At 36.9% G+C, this 18,609-nt stretch overlaps 1 protein-coding gene across 14 annotated transcripts in view; it reads right to left on the bottom strand.

Moving 5' to 3' along the window:
- Positions 1 to 446: 446 nt before the first annotated feature.
- dlg2 (discs, large homolog 2 (Drosophila)) overlaps positions 447 to 18,609 on the bottom strand; it is a 314,419-nt gene continuing 296,256 nt past the window's right edge. For 11 of the 14 annotated variants that reach the window (XM_051683676.1, XM_051683671.1, XM_051683675.1 and 8 more), the window contains 7 exons: positions 15,557 to 15,656; positions 9,612 to 9,662; positions 9,158 to 9,259; positions 6,785 to 6,957; positions 6,240 to 6,349; positions 6,033 to 6,124; positions 447 to 2,632 (listed from right to left, as the gene is read on the bottom strand). In XM_051683676.1, the coding sequence (XP_051539636.1) occupies positions 2,526 to 2,632; positions 6,033 to 6,124; positions 6,240 to 6,349; positions 6,785 to 6,957; positions 9,158 to 9,259; positions 9,612 to 9,662; positions 15,557 to 15,656 (735 nt within the window). In that variant the 3' untranslated portion in view covers positions 447 to 2,525. Of the gene's footprint in view, positions 2,633 to 6,032; positions 6,125 to 6,239; positions 6,350 to 6,784; positions 6,958 to 9,157; positions 9,260 to 9,611; positions 9,663 to 15,207; positions 15,254 to 15,556; positions 15,657 to 18,609 lie in introns of all 14 variants that reach the window. The other 3 variants (XM_051683674.1, XM_051683673.1, XM_051683684.1) reach the window with 1 other exon arrangement.

Below are 18,609 nucleotides of genomic sequence, written 5' to 3' on the forward strand. Positions count from 1 at the left end.
TGATCCGAAGGTTTAACATCTGTGATTAAGCCCTATCTGGCAACCCTGAGAGAAAAACAACCCTATTTCAGCTAGGTTTGACTAAGCTGAACATTCACTTGGAATTAATGGACCAAATCAGACTATGAGCACTCTTATGCAGAGAAGCTTCTTTAAGTGCATAAAATCAGCAGGGTTTTCATTTCTTTTGTTGAAGCTACTGCATCACTCGGGATGCTCTGTGCAATCAGTGAAATTTACAGATTGCCTAATAATAATACTAATAGATTTAACTGCAAATATTTGGACAGAAAGGGTACCAAAATCTTGTGAGATCCTTTCATGATCCCAAAAATTGTGTATAGTGAAATTATAAAACAAAATGATATGCTACAGATGATGGAACAATCACACTGAATAAGGAAAACCAAACCTCTACATGTTTAGACAAAAAATTGTTCACAGCATTTAAAATGTATGAATATATTCTGAAAGTCACTGATGTCATCCATGGTTTACATTGTCATAATAACATATACATTATCTATTGTTATTCAAAGAAGTTCCATATTACAACATGAAGAGCTCACTGTGATATTCAGTCTCTCTCATCTGAAAATCCCCCTCAGTGCCAACCATCTGGTTGAACATAATCTGTGAATAATTTCTCAAATATACAAAAGTGCTAATCTTCAATAAGCGTAAAAAATGTCTACCTGGCCATAAAAGCCTCTCACCTTCTTTTTTTTAAGGCAAGTGGTGACCAGTAGGTCAAAAGACTCTTGCCACAGAACCGCGCTGTAACATCTCCCAATACATATCGCAACAAATAATTTCAATGAGTACGCAGAGAAAATGGCTTTTGTCATTTGTCGTTTAAAGTTTCCACAAATGGCAAGATTTGTACTATTTATGTAGGAGGACATGTATCTCTCAACTATACATGGAAGGAACATGGAATACAGAAGTATGCACTGTGAATGTGTGGATGGGAAGCCAAGATCATTTTGACAAGAGCTGAAATACATGCTGAAAATTAAAAACAGAATTAAATCAAATGAATCTTAGATTTGTATTCTACTGTACATTTAAATGAAAGCTACTAGCCTTTGAAGTGATAACTCTGTCATTATTTACTCCAAACCTGTATGACTTTCTTTCTTCCATGGAACACATATAATGTTTGGCAGAACTTTTAGTGTCAGCATTGTGTCATTGTTGAAAAAGATGCAATGAAAGTGAATGTTGACTGAGGCTAACATTCTGCTTAACATTTCTAGAAAGAAATTCATATAGGTTTGGAGTAAATAATGACAGAATTTTCAGTTTTTGTGAACTATCCCTTTAAGACCGGATGACCGTTTTGCAGACCTTGTCCCCAAGTACCTTATTTATCTCATAACTGTAGTTGAGGTAAAAGGAACTATACTGTAAACACTCAAGAGTGTGCTTGAGGGAGGATGGGGGTGCACGAGTGTTTCCGTCTTGGAAACAGAACAACAGAATTCACAAAGACCAAGTTCTTTCCTGTCATCAGGACTTAAAACTCTCAATTCTCAGCCAATTATGAAGTTCTAAGTTCTAAGTTCCAAGAATTGTCAAACTCTCGGTCTGTTTAGAATTAGCTGATTCCGAAATTGGAGGGAAGAAGGGGGAAGTGGGCAATTTTTGTTCAGGGAAAACATGCACTCACTCATTCCACTTGATGTCCAGGGGCCACACGATCATTCCCTACAACACAGCGACGACAACACAATATGATACACCAGTAAAATCTCTTTTCCAAAATGATTTTTAGACAAAGTTATATATCATCTTTATAAATAGTTTATGTGCTGCTGTGTCCTCTATCAATATAAATAGCAAAATATAGTGTCATATTTCCTATAGCTAGCTGAATTCCCTTAGCCGTTTACTCTAAGTAAAACATCATATAACCACAAGAATCTTTTTCTCAAATGATCCCTTAGAAACATGTACAATTGGATCTAGATCTTTAAAGTAACATATGCAAATAAAGTAGATGTCTGTACAAAAAAATTACAAAATAATACAAATACAAAATCATAACACAATCAATGTGTTTTGTTGACCACGGTAGTGCATAGATGCTGAGTTAGTGAAATGGGTGTGACCAACCGATTGGAAGGAAAGTTTTATTTTCTTCTTGGTGGAGATGATGGTGGCATGGAAATCCTCCATGATGATCTGACCTACTTCTGTGTCTTTCTGTTTCGAAATCCCAACCTATAGTTTGTGTCAAGAAAAACACAGCGCTAATTTGTGTTTTATTTTCTCGTTAAATTAAAATGCTAACCCATAAATATACAAATAAACAAAGAGTCCTCTTTTTTTGTTGAGACCAAAAAATGTTTAACACTTTGTGGTGTACATTCAGGAACATTCATATAGAGAGTGAAAAAATGCAACACAAATTATACAAACAGAAAAAAAAACAAACATTGCCATAATAATAATTTAGATTGTTACAAATTATTCCTATGTTTTTTTGCAGTCCAAGGTCCCTGCCAGGGTAAGGTGATTTTTTATAGTCTTTCTTTCGAGGGAATCCAGATGTAAGGTCCAGACTGTTCCTCTATCACCATCTTACACTGGTTATAAATGTCCTCTAGCGTGTCCCCTTGAACCAGCGCTGAGAGGAGGAGAAAGAGCTGATGTTAATAAATTTGTATGCACATTTTACAGCAACTTTTTAATCATTTATGCTCCATAAGAGGTAAAAAAAAAAAAAAAAAAAAAAAAAAAATGACAGTTTCATAATGATAGTTTTTCGAGCTTAATGGGTCATTAGCCACCATGTTAATAAAACGGGAGACATGTGGCTTTATCTTTCATGAATTCCTCTGAATAAACTGCAAGAATAGACTTCTTAGCCAGCAACAGATTTAACCACTAACAGGCAGAATCCTGGTATCTAACAAAGCATGAGTTCTGTAAAGAAACTATACTGTAGTTAGGCAACAATTTTTTTTTTCTTCTGCTGGCTCAGTCAGGTCAGTAGTTTAGAATTTATTTATTTATTCATTTTTTGACATGACAACATTTTCCCTGGTCTCACCAATAACAATGCTAAAAATAATTTTTAGAAAAATATTTTGTCAGAAATATACTGTCTTTATATTTTGCATTTATATGTATATATATATATATATTTTTTTTATCATCGAAAGTTGTATATAATTTATATAAAATTTTGTTCTATTTTTATATAGTATACTATAAATATAGTTTTTTGTTTTTTTTTATATATAGAAGTCATATCCTGTCTACAATGCACACGATCAATGTTGCGTTGTGTCACGCTGTAATGGTTTATGGTGGTCTACATAGCACATATAGAAGCAGATGTTCTAAAAAGATGTCAATCACCGACAGTTAGCTGTGAGATGACATTTATATAGCACTTTTCTGACACTACACTGAAAGCGCTTTTCGTAGTGAATAGAGGACTCTCCTCAACCACCACCAGTGTACAGCATCCACCTGGATGATGCGACGGCAGCCATAGTGCGCCAGTACACTCACCACACACCAGCTGTTGGTGGAGAAAAGAAAGTACTGTAGAGTCAATTCATGGATGGGGATTATTAGGAGGCCATGATTGATAAGGGGTTGCACCCCTACTCTTTAAGAGAAGAGCCCTGGGATTTTTAATGACCACAGAGAGTCAGGACCTCAGTTTAAAATCTCACCCGTAAGACGGTACCTTTTTACAGTACAGTGTCCCCATCACTATACTGGGGACTTTACTATACCCACACAGACAGGAAGGTGAGAACCCCCTGCTGGCCTCCCTAACATCTCTTCCAGCAGCAACCTTAGTTTTCCCATGGAGGTCACCCATCCAGGTACTGACCAGGCTCAACCCTGCTTAGCTTCAGTGGGCAACTAGTCTAGAGATACAAGGTAATTTGTTTTCTAATGCAACGCATTAAGTTAAGGGTTTATAGAAAATGTGGTGTAGACTACAGTGTAGACGGCATCATTGATTTTAATGGGAGTAATTTGCTATTAACGAACGTTCTAAAAAGACGACGTTCACGGACAATCATCTGTCAACTATAGCGCAAAACGCGTGCAATACATCAGAAACAGAAGAGGGTGTCCATAAACTGTCAGCAGGACAGTCGCATCCAGTGTAGACAGCATCATTATAATGGGAGTGATTTGCAATTGGAGCAACATGATGTGCCACTCGTGTCCAGTGTAGATTTGGGGCTCTATATTCATGAGTGCGCAAAGCACTGCGCTATGCACAACAACCGTGTGCAACGTCTTATCCAACTTCATGAGAGCCTAATTCTAATCGCAATTTTCGTGCCAGCACAAGTGGGCATGGGTGGGAGTGTTTGCGCTACTGTGGGTGTATGTGCGCAAACTGTGGGTGTATTGTATGTTAATGAAGTGGCGCAAAGCGCAATTTGCTATTTTCCTGAGAAATAGGTCATTGCATTGTTTGAAAACCACGTCTTAACTCAGCGCAAAGATTAAACTCAGTTCCTGCATTTTCAGTTTGAAGATTCCACAAGCAGATGGTAATAAAGTCCATGACCAAACTCTGAAAATATAGTGGAACATCAAATTATGTACATGACGAACAGAGTTGTAGCCGTCTTATATGAAACAAAAATGTATGGGATTTGTGTTAAACTATCTATAGGTCATGGTTTATTTTTCAATGAGTATTATTATGTTTAAATTTACAATTGTATTTACGATCTAATTTGTAATGGTATTTTTCCATCTGTTGTCATAGAGTGATTTTTAAGTCATTGCAAAACAGACCGGTGGAAGAAGCTGGAGAGAGGAAATGTTTGGAATTGGTATGATTTTTTTGACCACTGTGACCACACTAGCCATGATGTGTGTGTCAGTATATGCAAATTGATTAATAATACTTACATTCTCTATAATTAAACAGAGTCTACATCCAAATTCACACTTTCCATGCGTATTAAAGGAGCGTCACTGTCATAGAAATATGCCCGACAATCATCAAGTACGCAGTTAATGCACAAAAGAACATAATTTTTAATTGTAATTCATTGCATAAAGTCCATTTACACTACCAACTTCTTATGAATGTGCGGTCTTTCTTTAAAATGCTGGTGCTTGACAGGGAATGGATTAAATAATAGGACGCAGACGGTGGAATAACCAGAGAAAACCTCCGAATTAAATTGCACTAGATCCAGTCCATTTGCACGTTGCACAGGCAATTTAGCCAAAACATGTATGCATGGAAATACCAAAATTTCATGGCCATGCCTACTGACTTTGTGCTTATGACTTATGGCATAATGCTGCATTTTACACTAGCGCTCTTAAAAAAGGGCCCAAGGTGTCATTCTTGCAATTTTGATATCACCTAATCTATGTCAGCCAACTTTATCACTTTATTTTGGTCACATATTCAAATAAGCAGAATTTACAACAATGTTTATTGCATCCCTAACATAAAATGTAGTGATAGCACAACACTGGCTCAAAAGGGCAAGTAACAGTTCCGCCAACTGGCTCCGAACTCTCTCACACTGGCGAACCACTTGACCATCGTTATTGTTGAGCCCTGCAATCTCTTTAAGTGCCCTTATTAAGGAAGTTAGTTCTTTCTACTATTAAAGTACATAATGTATCTGTAAAGCAACACACATTTTTATTCCCTACAGGGAGCGCTTATGCTGATGCAGAGGAACAAAATAAACAATAAAACATGAGCAAAGCCACACAGGCTCAAAATGTCCATAAATTAATCATGTCATCGAGTGGTTTCATATTCATCCCATACAGACTCACGGGGGTCATGCTAATGCATATTTCAAGAGAAGGTTGGTGTGGTTCACTCAGAGGAGGGCATCAGCTCAGTGGCTCTGCTGTCAAACATGATGGATGTAAAAGGCTGCACTGGTTGGCCCCCGAGGTAATGCATATGCAACAGACTATTAGAATATGCAAATGAGCCGTTATCAGCCAGCCTCTGAGCATATAGACACGCTTAGGTCCTTGAGATGGATTTGGAACTTTGCAGTTACCTGTGAAGTACTCGGCAAACTCCTGTTCTAGTTTCATGGCACGGTCGTATGTCTTTTTGGCCTGTTCCTCCGTCAACCTCTTATTCATTTCCCTGAAAAGCACACATTTTATACGTTTATCATTCAGGGTCCCCAAGTCTGGTAACAGCATCATATGTATTATATATTGAATATGTAAGCCATCACAAAGGTGTGTGGTAAACTTACATTAAGGACTCAATGGATCTAGGCTTTATAAAGATGGCAATAGGGTAGAGTTGTGCTACTTGTAGTCGTTTTATGGCATTCCCAGACACGTCGAGTATGCAGTGCTTGCCCTAGAAAAGCAATTAAGGACAGCTTGGTAAACACAGGGAAGCTGAACAGTAGAATAAGGGGCAAAACACGTTCTTGCATTCTGTATTTTTTCATTGTTGGTCTTTGTAAATCTGCGCCAGACAGATGTTTTTGATTGTTGCGAAGCATCTCGCACCATGAGCACCACTTTTTTTTCAGATGCCGTGTCAAGATAAAGAAGTTCAGCTTTTAAAAACATCTTAAGACCCCTGCATTCTCATTCCGAAAAGCTGCGTGAGTCCATTTTTGAATGCAAGAACACTGTCCTGTGTGAATGCATAAAGTTTGACTCTTCACCAAGCTACTGTACATCTGGATGACTAGCTAGGCATTCCAAAACAGCAAAGTTTATATTTGTTATCAGTGAGCATACTTCAATGATTTATTGTTGGTGAAGAATTGTAGTGACTACTCACCCGCTCAGCCACATATTTCACAGACTGGACGCTGGTTCCATACAGATTGTCATTGTACTGCCCCGCCTCGATGAACTTGTGCTCTTGGATGTCTTTCTCCATTTGCTCTCGTGAGATCATGAAGTGATAATCTCTCCCATCCACTTCATAATCTCGCTTTGGTCTGGTAGTGTCTGAGATTTATAAAAAACAGGCTTGGGTGCTCCATTCCACAACACACACAAAAAGGAAGCATGTACAGAAAAGAAATACTTCTTCTTTGCCATTATTATCTACGTTTGCAATCATGTGAACCTAAAGTCAGCTGTCAGATGGCTGTGATATTATCTACTTTCATTCTCCAAAAATAACCCCTACTGTGTCTAACTGTTGGGGTAACCTAGTAAGCGAATGAACAGCAGCTGTGATCTATGCAGAACTGTAAGCATAGATCTATTATAGATCAGACAATTGTATCTAACAGGGAGGGACTGACATCATTAAATTTTCTACTATATCTTGTTCACTGCAGTCTAATCCTCACACTTACCTTCTTGGTCTGAACTGTTAGCCGCTTTTTTAAATTATGAAAATAAAAAAAAAATGGTTAAATTAAAATAGTAAAACTGAAAAGCAAACAAACAAAATATCCAAGATGGAAGGCGTGAAAGAGCTCTGTGGCATTTAAAGTGGAAGTCATTTTGGTTTCGGAATGATTCACATTTAATCCCTATGGGTTTGAATGAAGATTTTCACTCAGATGTCAATATTTTGGCTAACAGTCATTGTAATCACACTCAACCCAACAAAGCTCTTTCAAAAACATTAGCCACTTTTCCACCATCGGGCCAGATGGTCCTTGTTGTTGAACTGTTTCGTTCTGTACTAATCCAGGCTCATTGGCTTGGTTACGTTTTCTTTTTCCACTGTGGTGCTGTGAAATCAGAATTAGAATGGACTAATTGAGCAGGTGACAAACCATGAGTCGCCACGTCACTGCAGGCATTTCACCAAAATGGTTCTCTTTCCTGAGCACGGTTAGCTCAAGTGGAAATACTACTGTATCTCATCATGAACTGTTCGGCCCGATGGTGGAAAAGCACTTAATAAGGCATAAAAATCAAATTACCAGACAAATCAAAGGAAAACTTATGAAGATGAATGGATTAAAGGGAACTTCCAAGGTTTACATCCAAGGTTTAATCCAACACCTTTTATTGGGTGTAAGGGCCCATTCACACCAAACACATTTTTGCATCCGTCTGCACTGTTTTTGCTATGTAAACATGCATGTTTTTGACTGTTGCATCGCATCAAGTTTTGCTGTTTACCAGCATCTCAGGAGTGCTGCATTTGTAGATGCGGTGTCAAGTTAAAAAGAACTTCAATTCTGGAGTCGCAAGTTCGAATCCAGGGTGTGCTGAGTGACTCCAGTCAGGCTTCCTAAGCAACCAATTGGCTCGGTTGCTAGGGTGGGTAGAGTCACGTTAGGTTAGTTGTGCGTGGATGCCGCGGAGAATAGCGTGAGCCTCCACATGCGCTAGGTCTCCACAGTAACGCACTCAACAAGCCATGTGATAAGATGCACGGACTGACTGTCTCAAACGCGGAGGCAACTGAGATTCATCCTCCGCCACCCGGATTGAGGCGAGTCACTACGCCACCACGAGGACTTAGAACGCATTGGGAATTGGGCATGCCAAATTGAGAAAAGGGGAGAAAAAAAAAGAACTTCAATTAAAAAAAAAAAAAAAGCATGTAAAGATACCTGCTTTCTGTTATATTCCTTGCACTGCATCTAGTCTTTTAAACGCAAGAGCGTGTTCGGTCTGAATGGCCCCTTCCTCTTTGGAACAATTTGAAAATATATTGCTAAAACATCATTGAAAAAGTGACCTAGTTGAGGTTTGTTAATAAGCATACCTTGAAGTAAGTGATTTGACACAGCACAATGAAATGAGTGGCAGGAACTGCAGTTATGTCATAAGTTAAGTCAGAGTTATGAGAACTGTGGGACAGTAGGGTACACCATGGACTCTTATGGTCAAACCACTCACCTCACCATCTCATCTCGATGGACTTTTACCAGCACTACCATTAGTATAAAGTCTTAAAAAACCCCAAGACTACTGCATATATTTACAATCTACCATGGCCAGAGGTCTTTCTAACATTCCGGTTGAAACCCTTAATGGCACAAGTGAGAACAACACAGTGTACTATTGCTCAGTTGGCCTCTTTTGGGATAACGGTTGAGTCAGCCTCTACAGAAGGTTAATTTGTGCATACTAAAGATAAAAAATGACTAATTAACAAAGGATCCACTGGAAAACTAGTTTACATAATAATCTGACCACCAGGGTAGGGACTACTGGATCTCTGCTGTGAACTTACGTGGCACGCACGACCCAAACTTGTCCGGGAACTCGGAGATTAGGTCATCATTGATTCTGTCCTTCATGGGTCCCAGGATTATAACCGGCCTGGCATAATGAACTGTTCAAACAGACAATAAAGAATCAGAAATGCCTGTGATCTCTGGCATCCCTGCTGAAAAGACAAGCTTAGACCAAGATGAAGTTCCAGGCTGGTTTATGCTGGTCAGTGCTGGTTTGGAGCCGGTCTAGCTTATGGACTAGTAGAGTCTCTCTGGTGAAGCTGGGTGACCAAATAAGTCTTGCTTTGGTGTGAGCTATCCCTTTAAGAACCCACCAGCATTCAAAACATAACGTATGCTTTTCAACAGGGTTGCTGCAAACAACAATCACTCTTGATCACACACAATCTATTTACACATATTGCGAAACTCAAAGAGTCAGAGCATGAGAGATAGCAAAGAGGCACTTACTCTCTTGTCTAATGACAGGTTCGTAGGAGAGTATCAACTCCTCTTGACTCCCTGGCAACAGAACAGAGAAACACATTCAGTAGGGTGATGAGCTAGCTCAGCTTGTTTTTTGCAGAACACTGGCGACCGAGACAACCACGTTTGGCGCACCCTTCACCAAGGTCTCTGTTCTCAGAGTGCAGCTCGAGTGGATGTGTAAATGAGTTACTGAGCATGTAATGTCATTATGTGCTTGTTGACAAGGACATTTGTTTAAAAAAAGAACAAAATGGAAAAGCAGTGATATTGTGTTACCGTTCATTTGGGAGATTAAAGAGATAGGCAGCCTTGGGACGATGATGAACAAAAGAAAAGCAATATATTCACGAATGAGACTGAAGTTACAGACAGTGACAATACTAATTGAATTTAATAATCCAATTATGGGAGCGCTGCTCCAAAGTGACGCTAGTTCTGGGATGGTCTGCATGCTCAGGGACGCGGAGAGCAAGCGGAGGTTATTTTTAGCCTTGGAACGAACAGAACATGCAGGCTGGTGCAGAAACACGATACAGTTATTATCCATCAATTCAAACCCAGATCAGATCCAGAGTTATTCAGTGGCAAAGCTTAATTTCTCTGGTTAGCAGTGGAAACATTAAACTTCAGAATGAATCATGCATGATTCAGCTTCTGTGTAGCGCTCCCCTCATATCTATTTAGATGCAGTGGAAATGCTAAATGGCCTCTATTTGTGTTGTAGCTCCAGTTATGGCTATTTCTGTATAAAGCCATCACAAAATGGTGAAATGCTGTGTTTCTAATTCTATGAGAAAGGACATGCTATGTGCATTGAACAGCAGCCAGGCTGAGTGGACAGGATCTGTGAGCATTTTAAGCAAGGCTACATGGGTTTGATTGATGCTTGGGTCTTGCGGTGGAGAAAGATCATACATTACACTGTAGGAAGCCAGAGAGGACAGTGACCTTTGATCTTTAGACAGAGCCAGCTTCCAACACTGCCACACTGTTAAAAGCCTCGACTTAAGAATAGGGTTGTGAATCGTAAGGAATTTTACGATTCCGTTTCCGATTCCGATTCCTCTTAACGATTCCGGTTCCTTAACGGTTCCAGTAACGATTCTAGTAATTCTTTTAGTACTTTTTTTTAAAGAATTATTTAGAAATGAGAAATGCAATTCTTATTGCATTTACTACCCTCTATTGTCTGTTACCAAATAATGAGATCATTTCAGATTTGTACAGAGCAGATATAACAAATCAGAAATACATTTAATACAGTTCTTGTAAAAGGTGTGTTTGCAGACTTTTTAGAGACATAAATACAATCCAATAATAGATCCTTACTCTATTTTAAACAAAGAAATCTAAACCAACATGAAAAGTGATGGCATATTTCCAGTGTTGGGGAAGCTACTTTGAAACTGTAGTTTGACAAGCTACAAGCTACTCATAATTTTAAGTAGTTAAGCTACAGTCAAGCTACTCTTTTGAAAAAGTAGTTAGCTACACTACAAGTTACTATCAAAAAGTAGCTATCTATATTGAAGCTACTTAATGAGGCAATATACATTTTTTAATGTTACTATCAAACCAATAATATTAATAACAAAATTGACACTAATGACATTTATTAATTAATGTATTAATTAAATACATTTAATGTGTTTAATTAAACATATTAACTGTATTTAATACATTTAATGAACAGTAACATTAATAGTTAATAATGCCATAAAATAAAATACAACAGTACAAAATAAAAACAAAAAAGATCAGACGCCATTAAAAATATTTTTTATACTATACTTCACACTTTTCAGTCCTGCTGTGGCCAGGTGTAGCCTACTTCCCTAAAGATCAAATTTAACAAACTCTCCTCTCCTTGGGCTGGCATTTTTAGTTCTTGTCACATAATATTTAGTGTGGATAATACGTGAATAAAAACTCAGGGCTTGTTTCTCCCCTCACCTGGGTTCATGCTCATTGTATTTTCTGACTTTTTTGCCATTGACATGCAAGTGCCAGCTTTACAGGTCACATACAGAGGTTGCTCTACAAATATTTGTTCGCTTTGTTCAGGTCCAAAAAAAGTGGACGGATGGTCATCCTAGATTGTTGCATAATAATACATGCCATAAATGATTTCTCTTACCCATCATTTTATTTATTTTACATGAAAATAATAGTTAATTAAATGCTAAGAAATGGAGAAATCAAATAGTTCTGTATGATAGTAATTATTATAATAATATATACTGTATATTTATAAATATTACAATAATAATTCACTCGCTGCTCACTATTTTTGTTTGTGATATGCCATTACAAAAGAAGAAGACAACGCTGCCTGATTCTGATCAGCAGACAGAAATATGCTGCCAGATCGCCTGACATTTTGCCGGTAAAAGTTTGGCTTCTGCAATAAGAAAGGCTATTAGTTATAATCTGACCAACATGATGTAGCGTTTGGTCACGCTACACCGCTACTTGCTGGAAAAAGTAGTTCGCTACTGTTAAGCTACTCTGTTTTAAAAGCAGCTGAGCTACTGTCAAGCTACTGAAAAATGTAGTTAAGTTAGAAGCGTCGCTACATGTAGTTAGCTACTCCCCAACATTGCATATTTCATTAATTCATTTATAATTTTATACAATTCCACTTATTACAGCAAAACGTGTGTATCTTTAATTATACATCAACAGTTCTTATTTAATTTCGAGTTGGATATTCATAACTTGCACATCAGTATAAGGTTAGTTGTATACTGGAAACATTTTATGTTTCATGCTGTAGATTCAAAAGAACCGGCTCCTTTGAATAATTATTTTGGGAATCAAACTGTACCGGAAGCGCATATGTTTCGCGCTGTAATGTCGATTGCGAGTAACTGTAGAAATGACTGTAGAGTCAGTAGAGGGCAGCGCTGATGCAGAGATGCGCTGCTGGAACACTGTCTGAGTATTTGAGGACGGTGTTCCAGCCACATCGGCGAAAACTGCACCCTGGAGAACCATTAATGGAACCGAAATTCACAAAGATCATACGATTCCGGTATTTTTTAAAGAATGGAACCGGTTCTGAACAAGAACTGGTTCTCGGTTCCCAACCTACTTAAGAAGTATGCTTTCACTAACATGGTGACTTTTGAGTGACAGAGAAAAATCATATAAAGGTCAGTATTTACAATGGGAAATGTGGCATGCTGTCCAAAGAAAATAATTCAGACTTGTCCCTTTGTTAAATCAATGACATTTAAAAACAACATAAGTCATTCAAGAGGGTGTAAAATCTGAAATGTTCAGTATTTTTGTTAAGGCACTTATATTAGTTATTCTGTACAAAATGTGTTATGTAAGCTGCAATGTTATCTAAATCGTTCTTTTAGCGGTGGGACTACTTTTTTAGGTGGTGAATGTTTAGTTACATTACTGATGTAATTCCTGTGGGAGGTAAATTGTCCTTTTCTGGTATCCTTGTGCATATCATGTGAAAGCTACAGAGTTTACTGGCTTTATATGGTCATGACAGGAGTTAAAAGATTGGATATAACTTTGCATAGACAAGGTTAGTAACTGATTTTAACACATTAGTCTCATGCTAACATGTATAATGTTTTTTAGCTCCACTAACTACCATTGTAAGTGCATTAATTTAAACATGATTTTTGCTTGTTTTACAAACTGCGGGATGAAAAATTAGTTTAATGTCTTTTTATTTTTGTCAAATATGCTTCTGTTTCTGTACTGGAAATAATTATTTCTCTGATGGCACGTATCACTTCTCATCAGTGCATTGTGAGCCAATTTCCTAAATAAATTAGACAAATCCTGTTTGCCGGTCAGAGGAAAACAAAAAAGTCATCTTTCATTATGTTGACGATGGCACTGTATGGCTGTCCAGAGGAGCATTATACAATATGACAATTATGTGACTAAATCTAATCTTTCTAAACACAGAGAGACTAGTGACAAGCTCTTCCAAAGAGTAACACTCTCCCTGGAAACCTGCCACTGTTAAGATGACTATAGAACCTGACAGCTAACATTCTGGCGGTGGACTACAGTATCTGCAACAAACTGACCTAATGAAGTCATTATGTTACTTGGTAACTTTTTCTTAAAGCAATCTATTCTAGTTTTTGTGTTAACGATTATTATCAGAGTCTCATCTTTGATAGTCTAAGTTAATTTTAAAATTAGACAGGAACACAGTACCAATGACATCAAACATTGGGTTAAACAGTGTTTAACCCAAAATGAAGATGATACATCTCTTCTGTTTGGGCTATATTTACATTCTCTTCTTGTCTCTATGGATTATATCTCGGCATACATTGCAGCATACATGACCTTTAATTTAGATAGAGCAGTCCTATATATTGATTTTGATTGACCTAGATTCCCCTTACTACATTTACACACATAAAACCATAACATCTTAAATGTCTTAATGGCTAAATGCTCCTGATGTGCTCATAAAACCCTCTGTAATTTGTCGAAACACTTGGAGACAATTTTATCAAAGCACTGTAGAAATTACATAAAAGACACCCGCTTCCTCCTTGACACTGTATAGATTTTGTGTTACTAGACTGACATGAATAATACAAACAGACCACAAAAACAAGACCTATTTCATCAATGCATACATTAACAGGGATGACTGTGTACTTCACATTAAAGGAATATTTCTAATTAAATACAAAAGCATCTGTGGCATGCTACCGATTATCACAAAAAATCATTTTGACTCGTTCCTGAGTTTGTTGCATTGTAAGTGTATTCCTGTACAGTCTATAATATTCTCTGTGGTAATCGATAGCACGACAATAGAGCTTAACTTGTATTGAACCTGGAACTTTCCTTTAAAAAGGTAAAACAACAGATGACAATATAAAGACTTAGACAAAGACAAGGTTTTGTGACAAATTATCCTCAAACAGGTTGTGTTCATGCAACATTTTAGCAGGGACATAAACCTAAGGATGAGAATGCAGGAGTTACTGAAATGTCAAAGAGATAGTTCATTAAAAAAATGAAAATTCTGGCATCATTTACTCACCCTCAGGTCAATCCAAACCCGTAGAACACAAAACGAGAAATTTTGAAGAATGTAATTCAATACAATTACAATGAAAGAGGAATGGTGTTTTCAAATGTCAAAAGAGATCCAACTACAAAAGCACCATAAAAAAATTAATAAATCAAAATTTTTAGGATGCACTTTTAGGATTCTGATGTGTTATTTTGTGTCCTTCTTGAAGCTTGATATCTCCAGTCCCCATTTATTAATTGCATGGAAAAGGGTGACCTGTACATTGTTTAAATTTTCTCCTTTTGTCTTCCACAAAGAAAGAAAGTCATAGGGCCTTGTCAAGTGACAGAAGGGTGAGTAAATGATGTCAGAATTTTCATTGTTGGGCAAACTATGCCTTTAACACCTGTGAACAAATATACATTTGTATTATTGCATGCAGACAGGCCTCTTGTTGTAGACAGACAGGACTTAGAGATGCAACAAATAAAAAAATTAAAAAAGGCAAACCCGAACTGAAATGTAAATTGAGTGCTTGGGTCCATTCCTTAACACACTTACTCAGTGTCTTTGCTCCGTACCCGTCCTCCCCTATTCCAGAGATGTCCTACACCACACAGTCGATCAGAGAGGGACAGAGAGAAAGAGGGGATGAAAGAGGATGGCAAAGAGAGAGAGAGAGAGAGAGAGAGAGAGAGATAGAGAGACAGACAGAGAAAGAGAGACAGTAAGGTTGGTGGTGGGACGGGTGGTAACGACAGCAGAAGAAGGAGGACGTAGAACAGAGACAAAAAACATGGGCTTCCTGGAGCTACCTACACACACCTAGACCTTTCACCCCACCGCAGGGATGTTTGTGTGTTTATGTACCTACGTGTGTGAGAGTGCGTGTGCATTTGTGGCTACTTACGTTCCGAGTCGCTGCCGTCTTGCTCGTCAGCATCCTTGTTCTTGTAGAAAGGGAACTTGCGTGTAAAGATGAAGTTCTTTCTACGCTTTTCACTGAATGACTGTGCGAGAGAGAGAGCATGGAGCAAACAGGGGGCTCTAAACGCTGTCACAATCATGCTGACAAAAACAACACAGCGACCGGGCCGGGCACGAGGGACAGCAGCCAGAAAACAGCTAAATGAGCCAACATCCAATCTGTTCGTCTCATTTAGTTTTTATCGGCAGGATTGCTCACCAGAGATCTGAATCAAGTTTGCGATTCTTTTATTTTAAAAGAATGGCTCACCCAAAAATCTAAATTCTGTCAACTTTTACTTACCATCTTATCATTCCAAACCTGTATGACTTTCTTTCTTCCATGGAACTTAAAATGAGTAATTCATAACAGAATGTCCAAGCTGCTCATTTCCATACAAGATTTTCAGTGTATGACGAGTCTAAGTTGTTCCTCACATAAAGCTAACAAATGGCTTCAAAAAATTGGAATATAGTGCATAAGTCATATGGACTACTTCTATGATGCTTTTATTGTGCTTTTTATCCATTTTGGAGGTTCACAGCCCCCAAGCCCCTTCCACTTTCATTGTATGGAAGAGAGCAGCTTGGACATTCTGCTAAACGTTACTTTTTGTATTTCATAGAAGACAGAAAGTCGTACGGGTTTGGATTGTCATGAAGGTAAGTAAATGATAGGAACATTTTCATTTTTGGGTGAATTATCCATTAAATACTGTATGTTTTTTCATGCTGTGGTCAAACTGATGAATTTTTGTTGTCTGGAAATGACATCACTTGAATGATACTAAATAGGGTTCTATGTTTAAAGCAAAGGCTGATCCAAACCCTGCTGTCCATGACGCCACGGTACTTGAGCTATTTTCAGATAGCTCAAATGTATTTAAATTAAAACATGATCAATAGGAATGAACATAAAAGATATAAACAATGATAAACAAAAGCAAATAAAAGCTGGTGTAGTGCCATGCATAGGCAAATGGGACACTTGAAACAAATACCAAACACATATTAAAACATAAAGCATGCAGGACAGCCCTGAGAAGGGTGGCATGCTGATTAAAAGGGGACAAAATATGTGCTGTTTGTGTGCTGTAAGGTGTTTGTAAAAATGGTTATTAAATGGATCGGAAAGTAAATGCGTTAACAGAAATTTCTAGCTGATTTTGTTATCTGTGAAAGTGAACCTGAGCTCAATGTGCTACCTGATATTTGTGAATTTTACTGATACATTACAATCTATAATGTTGAATCTTACGGAACCTGTCAAGAACATGTCCAAGTCATATTACACATACACACACACACACATATATATATATATATACATACATACATACATACATACATGCGTACATACATACATTATATATAATGTTATATATTATCACATTTATATTATATTACATTTTTATTAGCTATATAATTAAAAATATAGAATTTTTAAAATGTAAGGAATTTATACATCATATTAGTATTTGTTGTCCAGGATTTCATTTAAGCTGATTAAATTTTTTTTTTATGTCCAGACAGAATGATTTTTGTTACTGTTTTAATGAGAACTTATATCTTTTTCACATGAAAAATGGAATGCAATTTAATTTTCAAAAAATATGATTTCAACGTTAAGTTCTAAAAAAATTTTTGTGCTGAAATATGACCTGGACATTTCTTTGAGAGATTCACTCACACAATGTTGGCAATAAATAAACATATCATGTCAATTTGAGTGCTTTTTGCTTATTTTCTGTATATGTAAATATATCAACAAAGTGTATAAATGAAAGAATCTTGTCTATGTTCACATGTATACCCCTGTAAATCACAGAGAATATTCATAACTTCCATGATACCATGATCTCTAATATAAGGCATATAAAAACATATGCTAATGATCAATGCATTTTTAATCAACACTGAAATCCTAAGAGTAAAAAAACCTGAAATCAAATCATTCAAGTCATTCTGGTGTGTATTAACACTAAGACAAAACCACACAACAAAATCCTTGCATAATCCATCAGTGCCAACACCCCCTCCACCTCTCCCATCATCTTCAAAAGACAGAAAGAGAAAAAAGGAAAGACAAAAAAGGAGACAAAAAGAAACAGAAATTTGCCGACCTGGCTGTGATGTTGCTATGGATACTAGAGGGACTCGTAAGACTAAAAATCGTAATGTATTCTAAATACTTTGGATTACTTCTTCAGCACTGGTAGATTTTTTCACTTGTTTTAACTATAAAAACTCGCCAGTACAGTAAGACAAAATACACGTTAAAAATACATGATCTGAAAAACCTAAATATCTTATGCAGTGTTGTTTCTAAAACAAGATAAATCAAATTGATCTTGTTTTAAGGATTTTTAGATATTTTAACAGGAAAACAATACAAAAATTATTATCAAGTATATGATTTTTGTCCTAATATCAAAGGTCTTACTAGAAAAAAGAAATGATGATTCAATTTGTATTTTCTTGATAAAAAAATATGATCGTGCCTGGTAACGTGCATGTAAAATGGCTAGAAATAGCATTTTAGCTTAGCGTAAAGCTGACAATTTACACAAGGTTTATTTCTATTTCTTCTGCTCCAAACTTACTTCAAACTTACTTCTCTGTCTGCTCGTATGAATGTAACACATCATAAGAAAGTGTTTCACCGCTGTTCAAATGCACTTTGGATCACATCATTTATATGTATAAATGTTTTCCATCTGAAAGGACTAAATATTAAATGAAACAAATGACAATAAAATGTAAAGTAATCTCTTCAGTAATCAAAATACTTTTTGAATGTAACTGTATTCTAAATACCAATGATTTAAATTGTAACTGTAGTGGAATACAGTTACACATATTTTGTATTTTAAATATGTAATCCCGTTACATGTATCCCGTTACTCCCCAACCCTGCATATATATATATATATATATATATATATATATATATATATATATATATATATATATATATATATTTAAGCAATATCACAC

The sequence above is a fragment of the Myxocyprinus asiaticus genome, chromosome 42, assembly GCF_019703515.2.
Source record: "Myxocyprinus asiaticus isolate MX2 ecotype Aquarium Trade chromosome 42, UBuf_Myxa_2, whole genome shotgun sequence".
Classification (NCBI taxonomy): Eukaryota; Metazoa; Chordata; class Actinopteri; order Cypriniformes; family Catostomidae; genus Myxocyprinus; species Myxocyprinus asiaticus.